Source organism: Cyprinus carpio, chromosome B7, assembly GCF_018340385.1.
Source record: "Cyprinus carpio isolate SPL01 chromosome B7, ASM1834038v1, whole genome shotgun sequence".
NCBI lineage: Eukaryota > Metazoa > Chordata > Actinopteri > Cypriniformes > Cyprinidae > Cyprinus > Cyprinus carpio.
Genome location: NC_056603.1, coordinates 6,419,505 through 6,435,972, shown reverse-complemented (window position 1 = coordinate 6,435,972; position 16,468 = coordinate 6,419,505). Strand labels below are relative to the sequence as shown.

Here is a 16,468-nt window from a genome sequence, read left to right as displayed (position 1 = left end):
ATGCAAGTTAAATTGTTATATTTTTATATAATATGTAAATCATTCCATACGTTAAATGGTTAAAACATTTTGGGAGGGTTGTGGCTTCAGAAAAATACAACAACACATATTTGAATATTTAATCTTTTTACCAGAACAATTATGCAGATTCAAACAAGAGAGCATATTTGGTTTTGCTCTGGTTTATTCCTGATCATGTTGGCTCATCTCTCTTAGTTCAGCTTCTGCATATTCTGGTTCAAATAAGTAAAGCTGGGCCAAAAATTTCAATTCTTCCTCTCTGTCTAAATCTTGTTTTATGTACAGTGTGCATCTTCCTCTGCTTGTAAACAAAGCACAGTGCATCCAGGTTCTATTTCAGAATGACGGCATCAGCAGCAACACATGCACGCATTGTGTCACTCTCATGAACACATATTTAAGACTGACACAGAAAAGAAGAAATTGTTGGATAAAATCGTTACTTTTGTTTTCTTTGTGCACAAAAAGTTCTTGTTGCTTCATGAAATTAACATAAGGTTAACAACACCTGCCAAAGATAACTGATTGATTGATAGATTTTTTTACTGGCATTAAAATTTAATTCTATTTTGAAACGCCAAAACATGGTCTTTTATCAAACTTCAAAATTTCATTAAAGTTTTTATTTTCATTATATACTGTTCCGTCTTGTGAAGTTTCAATACACTGACATTTAACAAGCTATTGAAACATTTGCTCACATGCTTGTCTAGGTCAAAACAACATGCAATATGCTTTTTACTAAGTCAAAAGTTTTTCAAGGTAGGCTACAACAACAAAAAAAGAAATCACCTAAAATTGTCTTTTCTTCATGGTCCACATGTAAATGTGGCTAAAGGTTGGCCTTTACTGATCTGAGGTCAGTTTTGTAGTTTTCTTCAAGCGTGGTGCTAGATTTTAAATCATTCACGAGAAGCTCAGCATTTAGTGATGCTCCTCATGGTCCATCAGAACTGATTTGTCTGTCCTCAGAGACATCGGTTTGACCTTTATTAGTTCGCTGCACACTGCGCTACAGACAGCATCTGAAGTTCTTGACAACAGAAATACAAGCACCAAAGGGGGCGTTTTTAAAGGGCATCTGGAGGGTCAGAGTCTGTCAACGGCTGATGGGCCAAACTTGAGACTATAAAAATAAAGCATTATTTGGACTTAATGTATTAAAACGTGTTGCATTATATAGCGACAAACTTAGACAAAAATGTATTGTTTAATATGATCACATTTATTGCTGCTGTGTCATGCATTAGTGCAATAATGAACTTTGTAAATTTGTCTGTTAGTCTACATGTTCTGTTATACGTTCTGCATTACGTCTCTAAGAGTCACTGTATTTAGGAGAGAAATGATAATAAACCGATAGCCTACTACTGACATGTGATTTTGAGTATTGGAAAATTGGAAACATTGACATTCATTTGGAAAAGTTTCATGCAGACAAACTAAAACGACGTAATTAGAACGTGAAACATGAATGAAGTGCTTTACATCCTGACATATAAAAACCTCAGCACTGCTTGATTTGATCTGACCGAAAGAGAAATGGACATATGGTAATTGCTGTGAATCTAGGCTAATTAGAATTGTCAAGAGGTTTTATCATCCATTAGAGATGGCTGGATTCATTCAATAAGCACAGCAATGAATGCACATCAGTCTAGTGGTTGAAGAGGAGACTGAAATTAGAAGTTTATGCTGGTGAAATGATGTTAGCATGGCCGTGTTCATTACCTTAAAAGGCTATAGTGCAGATAATGACTAGAAACCCCAAAATAACAATTAATGGACAAATGGAAGGAGTCGACTAATGCACTCAGACACACTTTCAGTTAGATTGCATATTATTTTCCTCTAATTGAAGTGTTTCCCTAAATCACAATGTGGTCTGATAAAATAAAATCTCTACTCGATGTCATAAGTGATAAATTATAGATTCTTTCAACGACTTAAAAATAGGCCCCCTGCAGACAGATACAAACGTTGTGGGGGAAGATGAAACGCTGCTGAAGAACTATTTTTCAACATTTCACCCGCTTGACTCGTGTAATGGCGAGGCGGAGGAATATCCGACGCCATCGCGCAATTACCTCAGATTATATGTAAACGTTTGGGTTTGCTGTGTGAGGGCCATAAAAAAAGAATTCCATTTCAAATGTGTGTTTTTCACTCGATGGAAAGAGTTTCTCTTTCAGAGGAAACAGACCCCTTTTTAAAGGTAATAATTTACCTGTCAGAATCTCAGCGGATGCGCAGCAAGACTCCACTTGCTGAGGCACTAATGGAAAATCCATTCTATGTTCTGGAGTATTCCTGAATATGTTTGAATCGTGTTAACTAATTTGTCGTCTTTTTATCTTTCCAATTCTCGCTACACATTATGAGGAGTGGGGCTAAATTTTAATGATTAATTTTTAGACTGAAATGATAGTTGCACATAAAATATCCTATGTCTGTTTACTTGGGGCGGTTTGGAAATTAATCATGTGTTTTCCTCATGGGATGGTATCAAAAACAGAGAAAAGAGCGTTTGTTCCTCATATTTGCTAACAGATTAGTTGAAGATTACAAAACACTATGAATAACAGTATTGATTGTGCAGCCAATGAGAGGAACATCTAATACAAGCGCGCCATCGTCTGGTAAGTGTGTGATTTACATAATACTCACATGTATTGCTGTAATTCTCTTACTCTTGTCCAAAATAAATTTTTCCTCCTAAAGGAAAGTCATTTGAAAATTGTTTATTTTATTTTTGTAGTTAATTCTAATTACATAAATAATGTTTAAAGCCAAGAATCTCAAATCAATCTATTGGATTTTTCACAATTTACATATTATTCACAGCCATAAAAGCTCGGTTTAAATGCTTAACGCTCGTTTTCAGTCTATTTTGTAGTATTGTCCATTGTTTCCCCCCAGCATCTCCTCAACCTTCTCCAGTAAATTCACCACATCAGATTTCCGGTTTCCATTGTTAAGCACATGGCATCTGTTCCCACACTTTCGGACCAGCCGCTCCAGGTCGCTGTTTCTCTTCACATGCTGCTGGACACGCTCTCCTAATGTTTCCCCCCAGGTGAGCAGAATGATAGTGTGCCTCCATGATGCTTTTCCTATTGCAGACATGGTACGTTCCACTGCATGCCTGTACTGACCAGTGAAGGACACGTAAGCAGGAATCACCAGGATGAAGGCGTGTGGTCCAGGCTGACACAGAGAGGCGCTTTGAGAGAGGTGTTTTTGAAAGGTGTCTTTACTGTCAGACCCAGATCTCCATTTCAGGCCCTGAGGCTCTACGATAGAGAGCTGTCTGCCGGATATCTCTCCCCTCCAAGGGTTGCTTCTATCTGCATCAGGCCCCACAATAGTGCATCTCGCTGGGTGACGGGACGACCAGGAGTCTCCTAAAATCATTAGCCTAAGCTCAGACACAGGCCGGGGTGTATGTAAATTAGGTTGGAAACTGGTGCTTGAAGATTCAAAGAAGTCTTCCTCACTTTCGTCATCAGAGTTGTCACTTTCACCATCTTCCTCTTTTTGCTTGGCCTCCAGTGTTTGTTTAACCCTTTGGTTCTTTACCGATCTGTTGTTTGCACGGTTCATAGTAGCCAACTCCATTCGCACGTCACTTCTTGTGTCTTTTGCATCACAAACGCCACCATCTACTCCTGCTTCCTGATGCATTCGATGGATGTCTTCGACTTCAATTCGTTTTGCGTTAAATTCAGCACTGTTTGTCAATCGCTGATACCCTGAGAAAGACTCTTTGTGCATCCATTTGAGCTCTGTGTTATACAAATACTTCTCCCATTTCTCAAGTTCCTCTCGCTTCCTTTTCATCTTGTCTTGTTCACTATTTAGCTCCAGCATTTTGCTGTCCAGTTGGTTTTGACGTTCCTCAAGCTCTTTCTCTCTTCCATCTAGTGTTGTTTTCAGGAGCTCTAGCATTTGTGTTTTGTTCTCTACATCGCTTGCTTTCTTTTTCAGATCTAATTCTTGGTTCTGCAAAAGTGTGTGTTTATCCGTCATGCTATTATCTCTCATAGCGAGCTCTGATTCCCGTTGTCGCAGTTCTGTTTCTCTGGTATCTAAAGAACGTTCTCTGTCTTTCGAAACATCCTGCTGTTTCTTCAGACTGCTCAACATGTCTTCATGCTTTTGTTCCCTATTTTGCATGACTTCCTGTCGTTTCTCCAAATAGATTTCTTCACTCTTTAGCTTCTGCTCTCTTTGAGAAAGAGCTTCTTCGCCTTTTATTAGCTCTTGCTCCCTTTTTCCTAATGCTTCTCTAATGCTCTCGAGTTCATCAAATGAAGCTGTCTGGTTTTGCTGCTTATTTTCCATATCTCGATGTTGCTCCATCAGCCTTTGACCTTTGAGTTCGAGGTCCTGCTCCTTCTGGACAAGTTCTTGCTCCTTTATCTGCAGTCCATTTATTTTTTGCAGAAGATCATATTCCTTATTACTCAACTCGGCTTGACATTTCTCCATTGTGTTTGTTATTTTCAAATTCCTCCGAGATCTTTGAAAGCTCTTGGGATTTCACTTCCCACATCTGCTCGCGTTTATTAAGTTCATTTTCTCTAGTTTCCAGATTCGCTCTGAGCATCTCCAAAGATTTTTGTTCTTCCTTAAGACTGCATTGCTCTTTAACAAAATTCGCCTCCATTTCCAGCAGCTCATGTTCTCTTCTTTCCATCTGCTGTCTAAGATTTTCCATATTTTTCTCCTGCTTTTCAGTCAGATCTTTTATTTCCCTTTCCTTGGTCTCCAATATCTTCTCCATTGCTTGTAGCTCTTCCTTTTTACATTTTATCTGCTGTTCCTGTGCCTTTAAATGTTCCTCTCTATCCATAAACTCTTCAGCTCTTTTTTCAATCTCCTCTCTCATTTGCACCAGATCTGCAGCCAGACGTTTGTTATTCTGACTCTCGTTTTCTAGATTCTTCTCCTCTTCTCTTATCTTGTACATTTGCTCCTCCAAATCCTGTTCTCGTCTATTCACTTCATCCTCTCTAATTAACAAATCTTGTTTGCTTTGTGCTAATTTATCTTCCTTCTTTTCTACCTCCCTCTCTCTCCTGTGAAGTTCTTGCTCTCTCTCTATCATGCTCATCTCATGCTCTTCATGCCTTTCTCTTAGTCTTTTCTCATAATATGCCTTCATGTCTTGCATATCGCTCTCTTTCTCTTTCTCCTTCTCTTCCAGCAGCTGTTTGAACTCATCTATCTTTTGTTCTAACCCTCTAATTTCTTTCGTCTGTTTCTCAGAGTGCTTAACTGAAGTCTGAAGATCTCTTTCATAGCCCTCACATTTGCGCTTCAGCTCTTCTAATTTATTTCCCAGTCCTGCGTTCATGTTTTGTAGGACATTGTTTTGTTCTTGCTCGTCCCTGATCTGTTGTCTCAGCTCATCTGAGCATCTTTCTGCTTCCTTTTGCTGTTTGGTTATGTTTTCCATCTCCTCTTCCATCATTGCATTCTTTCTTTTGTAGGCCTCTATTTTTGCCTCAAACTCTTCCTCTAGATGTTTTAGTTGAGCAGCAGCTTCTTCAGTATTTGCTTGAATGATGTTTTCCAGTTTTTCTATTTCTCTTCTATGTTTTTCGTTGATGTTTTGCAGCTGTGTGTCCATTTCTTTGTCCTTCTCCAAGTCTTTTTGTTTTAATTTGGTTATTTCATCCTCTTTTGTTTGTAGTTGTTCCTCTAAATGGTTTAGTTTAGCTGCACTTTCCTCAGCATGTGCCTTAATACTCGCTCTTAACTTTTCAAACTCTTTCTGTTTTTCGCTAATGTTTTCACGCATTGTGTTCATTTCTCTGTCTTTGTCCAGGTCTCTTGCTCTTAATTGGATGATTTCATTTTCCTTTCTTTTGAATTCTTCCTCTAAAAGCTTCAGTTGTGCAGCCCTTTCTTCAATATTCGACTGCAGGCTGTCTTTTATTTTTTCAGCGTCCTGCTGTTGGCCAATAATGTTTTTCTTAAGTGTGTGAATTTCTGTGTCTTTCTCCAGCTCTCTTTGTCTTAATGTGGTTATTTCCTCTTCTTTTATTACCAGCTCTTCCTCTAAATGCTTGAGTTTAGCAGCACTTTCTTGGATATGTGCCTCAATATTGTCTCTCAACATTTCAATGTCTTTCTGTTTTTTGCAATTGTTTTGCCCAAGCATGTCAATCTCTCGTTCTTTCTCCTGGTCTCTTTGTCTAAATTTGGTTATTTCCTCTTCTTTTATTTCCAGCTCTTCCTCTAAATGCTTGAGTTTAGCAGCACTTTCTTGGATATGTGCCTCAATATCGTCTCTTAACTTTTCAATGTCTTTCTGTTTTTTGCTATTGTTTTGCCCAAGCATGTCAATGTCTCGTTCTTTCTCCTGGTCTCTTTGTCTCAATTTTTCATTTTCCTCTTCTTTTGCCTTCAATTCTTCCTGGAGAAGTTTTAGATGAGCTGCATTTTCTTCAATACTGTCTTTTAACTTTTCAATATCAGTTTGTTTTTCGCTAATGTTTTGCTTTAGTTTGTCAATGTCTTTGTCTTTCTCCAAGTCTCTTTGTATTAATTTGTCTATTTCGTCTTCTTTTGTTTTCATCTCTTCCTTCAAAACTTGAAGTTCAGCTGCATGTTTTTCAGCATTTGCCTGGACGGTGTCTTTTAACCTTTTTAAATCCCTCTGTTTTTCTGTAATGTTTAGCTTCAATGTCTCCATTTCTTGCTCTTTTTGCTGATCTCTTTGACTTAATAAGACTATTTCGTCATCTTTTTGCTGAAGTTTCTTTTGCGTTTCAACATTTTGATGTAGCTCCTTTTCTTTCTCTCTCATCGTTCGCTCTATTTCCTCATCTTTCCCTACGAGTTTATCAATGAGGGTGTTGTATTTTTCCACAGTTTCTCTATGCATTTCTCTCTCAGCTTCTGTGGTTTTCACTTGCTCCTGATAGGACATCCGTAGCTGCTCCATCTCTTGTGTCATCATCTCTATCCCCTCTCTCATCTTGTCCATCTCTTTCTCTCTCTTCTCAACTTGCTCACTGAATCTCTGGCTTTGTTCTCTTTCTCTGCTCTCAGCGTTCAGTTTCACCTTCTCGATTTCTCTTAAAATGTTTTCAGTTTCATTGTCCTTTTCTTTCAGTTTCTTCTCCATCTCTTGCTTTTGCCAAACAACCTCTTCTTCATACCTGCTTTGTGATGCATCCATCTCTTTTTGAGTTTCTTCAACCTTTCCTCTCATCCTATCATTCTCTAGCTCAGCTTCCAGCAGTTTGCTTTGAAGTTCATTCAACTCATCCAAGTGTGCAGTCTGAATCTCAGCCTCTCTCTCTTTCCGTTCTTGCTCTTTCACGGCACCTGTGCGCTCCATTTCCAGCAGTTTCATCTGAAGTTCATCCACTTTTTCTTTAAGTTCTTCCCCCTCTCGCTCTCTCTCCTCCAATCTCATCCGCAGTTGCTCTTTCTCTTTCAGTCCCTGATGGAGAGTCACCATGACTTTGCTCATTTCAGCGGTCAGCTCTTGTAACTCTCGCTCCTTGTCTTCCGTCAACCACGCCATCCTCTCTTCCAGCTCGCCCATCACGCTTCTCCTGTCATCTTCTCCTCGGTACGGCGTCTCTTCTCTCTCTGCCTTCCCGGGAGATTGCACTTTGTCTTTTTTGCGTCTTTCGAAAAACCACCGAATGCTCCTGACCTCTCGTTCCTTCATTTTCTTCAGTTCCTCCTCCTGCCGTTGAAGCTTATCGCTAAACTCCTTGACCTTCAGCTGGAATTTCTCATTCTTTTGTCTTCCTAACTCTTGAATCTCATGCACTAGTGGTGAGAATGCCTCGCATCGATTTCCCGCCACCATCTTCTCGATCTTCTCCAGAAGTTCCGTTATCTGTGTTTTGGAATTTTGTGATTCCAAACAAGAGTTGCTGCTGATGACGTGGAATCTGTTTGAACATCGTTCCACCAACCAACGAAGATCCTTTCCTCCTCCTTGGATGTGCTGCTCAATGGTGACTCCCTCTCGTAGCTGGTCACCCCTCGTGAACAAAAGAAGCGTATGTCTCCACACTGCCTCTCCCAAAAGCTCCAAATGCTCCCGCACCGCCTGTGCTTGGATGATTACGTCCACTCTCAATGCCAGTAGAAATGCATGCGGTCCAGGTGGACACAGCGTTACGCTCAGTCCGATCTCTCGCTTCACTCTCTCGGGAGTAAATCCCTCTGGTCCGCCCTCCCATCCGGGCACATCCACCACCGTCACCAGTCTGTTAGAAACCTCCGTCTGCTGTCTTGAACACTCCTCGGTGGCCTCTCTGCTTTGAAAGTATCCCGGTCCTCCAAGGATGGCATTCCCGGCGGAGCTTTTTCCCGTCTCCCTCTCTCCCAGGAGAACCAGTCTCAGCTCTGGGAGACGCCTTGAACCTCTGCAGAAGAGATTCTTCTCATCTAGCTCTTCAGTTTGCGGATTATCGTCTAGCAGAGACAGGAGAAACAATGCAAAAAATAAAATAAATAAATAAATGAAGCTTTTATAGTTGTAAATAATAACTTTTGTTGAAATATCATTTAGATGCAATATTATAAGTATGAGGTCTTTTGCCAAATGAAGGTTATCTACAGTACATCACTTTGATGATGTATTATGTAGGCCTATTTTAAGATCTTACAATATTGTAATGTTTGCAGGCATTCAGATCACACATAGAATTTACATTTTTACTCAGAGATGTTTAACTGACCTATCAACTTAACTATCACCTGAATGTGGGTTAGAATTTTTGTGTTGTATTAACCCTAAATGTCTTGTAGTGTTTTTGTTAGTTGTATGACTTTGATTATTAATTCTGTTTTCACAATGAAGGTAGCCTTGCTGCTGAATGAATGAATGAATAAATGAATAAATAAATAAATAAATGGGATGTACATAATAATTTTTTTTATGAGAAAAAATGGTGCATTTTATTTAAAGTCTTTTGAAAGTATTTACATAATAGTTTTGTGAGTTTTAAATTACACTGAACAAAATTATAAACGCAACACTTTTGTTTTTGACAACACATTTTTCATGATCTGAACTCAAAGATCTAAGACTCTTACTATGTACACAAAAGGCCTATTTTTCTCAAATATTGTTCACAAATCTGTCTAAATCTGTGTTAGTGAGCACTTCTCCTTTGCCGAGATAATCCATCCACCTCACAGGTGTGGCATATCAAGATGCTGATTAGACAGCATGATTATTGCACAGGTGTGCCTTAGGCTGGCCACAATAAAAGGCCAATCTAAAATGTGCAGTTTTATCATACAGCACAATGCCACAGATGTCTCAAGTTTTGAGGGAGCGTGCAATTGGCATGCTGACTGCAGGAATGTCCACCAGATCTGTTGCCCGTGAATTGAATGTTCATTTCTCTACCATAAGCCGTCTCCAAAGGTGTTTTAGAGAATTTGGCAGCACATCCAACCAGCCTCACAACCGCAGACCATGTGTAACCACAGCAGCCCAGGACCTCCACATCCAGCATCTTCACCTCCAAGATCGTCTGAGACCAGCCACCTGGACAGCTGCGGCAACAATCGGTTTGCATAACCAAAGAGTTTCTGCACAAACTGTCAGAAACCGTCTCAGTGAAGCTCATCTGCATGCTCATCTTCCTCATTGGGGTCTCGACCTGACTGCAGTTCATCTTCGTATTCCGACTTGAGTGGGCAAATGCTCACATTCGACGGTGTCTGGCACTTTGGAGAGGTGTTCTCTTCACGGATGAATCCCGGTTTTCACTGTACAGGGCTGATGGCAGACAACGGGTATGGCGTCGTGTGGGTGAGCGGTTTGCTGATGTCAACATTGTGGATCGAGTGGCCCATGGTGGCGGTGGGTTCTAGTATGGGCAAGCATATGTTATGGACAACGAACACAGGTTTATTTTATTGATGGCAGTTTGAATACACAGAGATACCGTGAAGAGATCCTGAGGACTATTGTTAGTTTGTGAATAGGTATAGTATTACAGTGGGTACGGAAAGTATTCAGACCCCTTTAAATTTTTCACTCTTTGTTATATTGCAGCCATTTGCTAAAATCATTTAAGTTATTTTTTTTTCCTCATTAATGTACACACAGCACCCCATATTGACAGAAAAACACAGAATTGTTGACATTTTTGCAGATTTATTAAAAAAGAAAAACTGAAATATCACATGGTCCTAAGGATTCAGACCCTTTGCTATGACACTCATATATTTAACTCAGGTGCTGTCCATTTCTTCTAAACATCCTTGAGATGGTTCTAAACCTTCATTTGAGTCCAGCTGTATTTGATTATACTGATTGGACTTGATTAGGAAAGCCACACACCTGTCTATATAAGACCTTACAGCTCACAGTGAATGTCAGAGCAAATGAGAATCATGAGGTCAAAGGAACTGCCTGAAGAGCTCAGAGACAGAATTGTGGCAAAGCACAGATCTGGCCAAGGTTACAAAAAAAATTTCTGCTGCACTTAAGGTTCCTAAGAGCACAGTGGCCTCCATAATCCTTAAATGGAAGACATTTGGGATGACCAGAACCCTTCCCTAGAGCTGGCCGTCCGGCCAAACTGAGCTATCGGGGGAGAAGAGCCTTGGTGAGAGAGGTAAAGAAGAACCCAAAGATCACTGTGGCTGAGCTCCAGAGATGCAGTCGGGAGATGGGAAAAATTTGTAGAAAGTCAACCATCACTGCAGCCCTCCACCAGTCGGGGCTTTATGGCAGAGTGGCCCGACGGAAGCCTCTCCTCAGTGCAAGACTCATGAAAAAACACCTGAAGGACTCCAAGATGGTGAGAAATAAGATTCTCTGGTCTGATGAGACCAAGATAGAACTTTTTGGCCTTAATTCTAAGTGGTATGTGTGGAGAAAACAGGCACTGCTCATCACCTGTCCAATACAGTCCCAACAGTGAAGCATGGTGGTGGCAGCATCATGCTGTGGGGGTGTTTTTCAGCTGCAGGGACAGGATGACTGGTTGCAATCTAGGGAAAGATGAATGCGGCCAAGTACAGGGATATCCTGGACGAAAACCTTCTCCAGAGTGCTCAGGCCCGAAGGTTCACCTTCCAACAAGACAATGACCCTAAGCACACAGCTAAAATAACGAAGGAGTGGCTTCACAACAACTGACTGTTCTTGAATGGCCCAGCCAGAGCCCTGACTTAAACCCAATTGAGCATCCCTGAAGAGACCTGAAAATGGCTGTCCACCAATGTTTACCATCCAACCTGACAGAACTGGAGAGGATCTGCAAGGAGGAATGGCAGTGGGTTTAAGGGGGTCTGAATACTTTCCGTACCCACTGTATGTGAAGCATTTGTATAGTCTGTATTTTTTTAGCTTATGTATAGGTAAACATATATATATATATATATATATATATATATATATATATATATATATATATATATATATATATATAGTATATTTACAGTCAAAATCTGACAGTAGGTTAGTTGTGCATAGGTTTTACTGTTTTACTTCACTCTTGTATGTCTCTATTTATGTAGCATCGTGGTCCTGTGAGGCACGACATTTCATTCCATTGTATGTCTACACATGTAGTGGAATGACAATAAAGCTCAACTTGAACTTGATGTGCCATTCATCCACGACCATCACCTCATGTTGCAGCATGGTAATGCACGGCCCCATGTTGCAAGGATCTGTACACAATTCCTGGAAGCTGAAAACATCCCAGTTCTTGCATGGCCAGCATACTCCCCGGACATGTCATCCATTGAGCAAGTTTGGGATGCTCTGGATTGGCGTATACCACAGTGTGTTCCAGTTCCTGCCAATATCCAGCAACTTTGCACAGCCATTGAAGAGGAGTGGACCAACATTCCACAGGCCACAATCAACAACCTGATAAACTCTATGCGAAGGAGATGTGTTGCACTGCGTGAGGCAAATGGTGGTCACACCAGATACTGACTGGTTTTCGGACCCCCCGGACCCGCCAATACAGTAAAACTGCACATTTTAGAGTGGCCTTTTATTGTAGCCAGCCTAAGGCACACCTGTGCAATAATCATGTTGTCTAATCAGCATCTTCATATGCCACACCTGTGAGGTGGATGGATTATCTCGGCAAACGAGAAGTGCTCACTAACACAGATTTAGACAGATTTGTGAACAATATTTGAGAGAAATAGACCTTTTTATGTACATAGAAAAAGTCTTAGATCTTTGAGTTCAGCTCATGAAAAATGGGGGCAAAAACAAAAGTGTTGCGTTTATAATTTTGTTGAGTGTATATGAAAAAGTTCAGCATTGACAGTTTTGTATGTGTGTGTGTGTTTCACAGAAAAAAAAATGATGAGTGTACAAACTTAGAGCAACATGAGTTGAGTAAATCATGACAAATTGTTTATTTCTGGGTGTTGAAATTTTTTGTGAAATTTTCTGCCCTGCACATAGCCAAAGCTTGCAAAATGATTTGTTTACTGAAATGGCAACGTTCAAGCTCACAACCTGCAGTTTTTACTGTTGAAAATGCAGCTGTTTCAATAAATGTAAGGGATTCTGAAAGTTACAGTTTTTATCAACTGCTTACACAAAATCTTTACTTTTCACACAATTTCTGAAAGCTCACACTCAAACAGCAGAAGCGCACACCAAATCTGCAAAACCATATGCTAATTCTCAGCCTTTGACTCAGTTTTCAATTTCATAAGACACTTTTTGCAAAACACAACACACAATTCTCTAGTAATACACAAAAATCTAACAGGAATTAATATTGTTGCAAAGGTGTTTGCAAATGTTTGCTTTTGAAATGTGTTTGTGATATTTTGAATGTAGTGCTTCATTTTGCAAGAGATGTGTGGCATTTCGCAGTTTTTGTGTGCAATTCTTTGATTTGTGTGTAAAGTTTAAAAAAAAAAAAAAAAAAAGGCGAAGTTTTGAAAAGCAGTTGAAAAAAACTAAAGCATTATGCAGAACTTCCACCAGGACTCTCATGATTAGGCAATGTTAAAATTTTGTTTACACAGGCTGGAAAAGTCATGAAAATTAATAAAATTAATGGAAATTTCTAAAGTAAATATAAATTTTTGTAGCTATGCTCTGCTCTAAAATATTTCATCAGTGTTTGAGTGAATCATTCTTAGAACCAAAACAAAGGAACTGGTTCATTTTTAACAAACTATTTTGGACAGTTTGTGGATAAGGTCCCAACTTCCTACACTTCTGACAGCATTAAATTTTCCATTGTCATTTTAGATGTTAAACATCTAAAATGACAATGGAAAATTTAATGCTGTCAGAAGTGTAGGAAGTTGGAACCTTATCCTTTTGTTCAGTGTCCTTTCTTGAGAAACATTTATGCAAGAACCTGAAACTCACAGTTAGAAAATAGTTCTGACTTCTGCAAATACATTTACACAATACTCACAAATACAAGACTGTCTCTGTTGCACTGAATGAATTTTAAGAACATGCTCTTGTCTTATTTTCCAGCACAATTATATAAACATCCTTGAATCAAGATACATGGCATTGTGGAAAAATGAAGTTGTTACCCCATTGGCCATTATGTTTTCTTGTTTTAAGCATAAATTGAGTTCATTTGAATGTCATTTTGCTTCTCAAGAAAATGTATCATGATTGAACCTTAATCCTCTGTCCCAGCCATTTTGACTTGAGATTGTTATTTTAATGTTAGTTATTGCATTCATCTGAATGGTGCAAGACCTCATGGTCATGATAATAAGTAAAAATGTTAAGGAAGAACAACACTTTTCACAGTCTACTCACTCATCAGCATGGCTCTGATGTTTCCTCTGTGCGTCTGCGCCTCCATCAGCCTCTGTTTCTTCCTCCTCTCTCGAGCCCTGCGTTTGCTCTCCACCTCCAGCTCCAGAAGCAGCAGATCCGTCTCATAATGCCTCCCTCTTCTCTCTTCCACCAGCTTATCCATCTTCCTCATCAGTTCCCTCACCTGTGATCCATCATCAGCACGCCGCTTGTTCTCCAAAACGTGAAACCTGTTCCCGCATCGTTCCAGGAGCGTCTGGAAGGCCTTGCCGCCGTTTTGAATCCTCTGTTCGATGGAAAGGGAGCCCAGTTCGTCCCCTCGTGTGAACAGCACCAGCGTGTGATCCCACACCGCTTTGCCCAGCAGTTCCAGATGCTCCTCGATCTGCCGATGGTAGTCGGGTGTCACTGAAGTACAGGATCGCACCACTAGAAGCACGGCATGGGGACCTGGTGGACACAGGGACATGCTTCGCTTTGTTTCTCTCCTCACCCAACCAGGAGTCCCGTTCACTGAATAGTACCATTCCCAGCCTGGGGTATCCACAACCGTAACACGCCTTCCTGCCACATCGCCTCGCCTCTTCACGCACTCCTCGGTCGGTTTGCCCGTCTCAAACCCTCCCGCCAGGCCTAGGATGGTGTTTCCTGCTGAGCTTTTCCCAGCGCCTTTGCGGCCTAGTAGAACCAAGCGAAGTTCAGGAAGTGATGACGGCTGGTGACTCAGACTTTCTCCATTGGCCTCAACTGCCTGCGGCCTCTTGACTGTGAGAGAAAGGTAATGTTTGTTAATGCATGGATACACTACCATTCAGAAGAAATTAAGGATGCATTCAATTGATCAAAATGAGAAAGAAGACAGTACAAAAGATTTATATTTCAGATAAAATGAATGCATTGAATTCATCAAAGAATCCTGAAAAAATGTATCACAGTTTCCACTATAATAATGTATGAAGCAGCACAACTGTTTCACTCTGTCCTCCTATACTCTGGGCCTGCTATTAGTATGTGTGTGTGTGTGAGAGTATGTGTGAGAGAGAGACTGTGAGTGTAAGTGTGAGTTTTGTGTTTCTGCCCCTGCTATTGCTGCACAAGGTTGTAGCACTTTAATTCATAAATGTGATCTAACAAAGGTAAAGGGCAAAAATTAACCATATATGCTGTTTATGTTGCTTGTAATTTGGATAAATTAAACATCTGTTGAGTATTTTAACATACATTTTTTTTATTGTGTTGAATTAAAAACCCAAAAAATGCAGCGGGTTCACCAGACCCACGGACACTGGCTGAGTAACAAACATATGAACACCACACAAGGGTTAGGCGGCAAATCAGCACATTAGAATTACTTCTGAAGGATCATGTGACACTGAAGACTGGAGTAATGATGCTGGAAATTCAAGCTTTGCATCACTGAAATAAATTACATTTTAAAATATATTCAAATAGAAAGTAGTTATTTTAAATTGTAATAAAATTTCATAATATCATTGTTTTTTTATCTAATTAATGCAGCCCTGGTGAGCATAAAAGTCTCTTTTAAAAACATTTTATCAACTAAATGTAGACATTTGTCTTTTTAGTGAGACAAGGCCTGAATTACTCCAAATTGGCCCCAAAGGGTATGTTCAGACCTAAGCTATACTGAAAAATATCTGAATTTTATTGCATAGGATAACAAAATTTCAAAGCAAGTGTCATTAATTTCAAGAATGATAGCACAAACACACATTAAAAGCCACTTGTCTGGTATGAAATGCTGTAACGAGTAGTGTTGAAAATGAGGACAATATTGTGATCTTTTATATAAAAAAGCATATATAAAAGCCTACAGCATTTTATATATGCAGATACAAATACTTGCTTTGATATTTTGTCTAATGCAATGACATTCAGACATGTTTGCACATTTGTGTGCATGTCCATATATGCATACATCTACTTCAATCATGATCATACTTATCTCACCCAAGAATGAAGGATCCTCTCTCTGCATTTCCATCTTTGTCTTTCTGTCTTTGTCTTCCTTGGTTCTTCTTTTTGAGCTATATTTTTAACAAAAACATTGTTTTACACCTCAATAACTTTTAAACGTAAGCGACTGACTTCCTATTAATGCACGGAACAACAGTAGAGCGGAACAAAGCGCTGAACGTGGAAGCTTGATCACGTGACTAACCTGTGGTTGGCACAGGAAGCACTATCTACTGCTTGCATGGGTATGGCGGAAATCAAAAAGGAGCCTTGTGGTCAGTGTTGCTCATGTCATATGTGCATTAACTTACTTGATGTCATGATGCTTTGTTCTGAAGTATTATTTGATGCTCAGGAAGGTTCATTTCTGTCAAATGCATCAGGGGTAGTATCTTGATCAGATAAAACACACACACACACACACACACACACACACACATATATATGTGTGTGTGTGTTTTATCTGATCAAGACACACTCACACGCATATCACACACAAACACACACACACACACACACACACACAAAAAATGTGTATATATATATGTATATACATACGTGTATAAATGTATATGTAATTACAAACACACACACACGCACACACACACACACACACACACACATGTATGACCTGCTAGTCCCACCGAACATTTTCATGAAAAGCGCATTTATAAGCTGTAGACCGTGTCCAACTTGTGT

General features: G+C 39.8%; 2 protein-coding genes across 2 annotated transcripts in view; one reads left to right on the top strand and one right to left on the bottom strand.

Annotated features, from left to right (window-relative positions):
• The window catches only part of LOC109093089 (protein mono-ADP-ribosyltransferase PARP15), a 619,635-nt gene that overhangs the window by 548,775 nt on the left and 54,392 nt on the right, over nt 1-16,468 (top strand). The gene's annotated exons all lie outside the window — the stretch shown is intronic.
• si:dkey-185m8.2 (trichohyalin) lies at nt 1,227-15,947 on the bottom strand. The gene is given in 4 exon segments (XM_042726816.1): nt 1,227-4,505; nt 4,507-8,472; nt 13,793-14,557; nt 15,764-15,947. Coding segments are annotated over 4 exon segments (6,369 nt in total). The 5' UTR covers nt 15,798-15,947; the 3' UTR covers nt 1,227-2,901.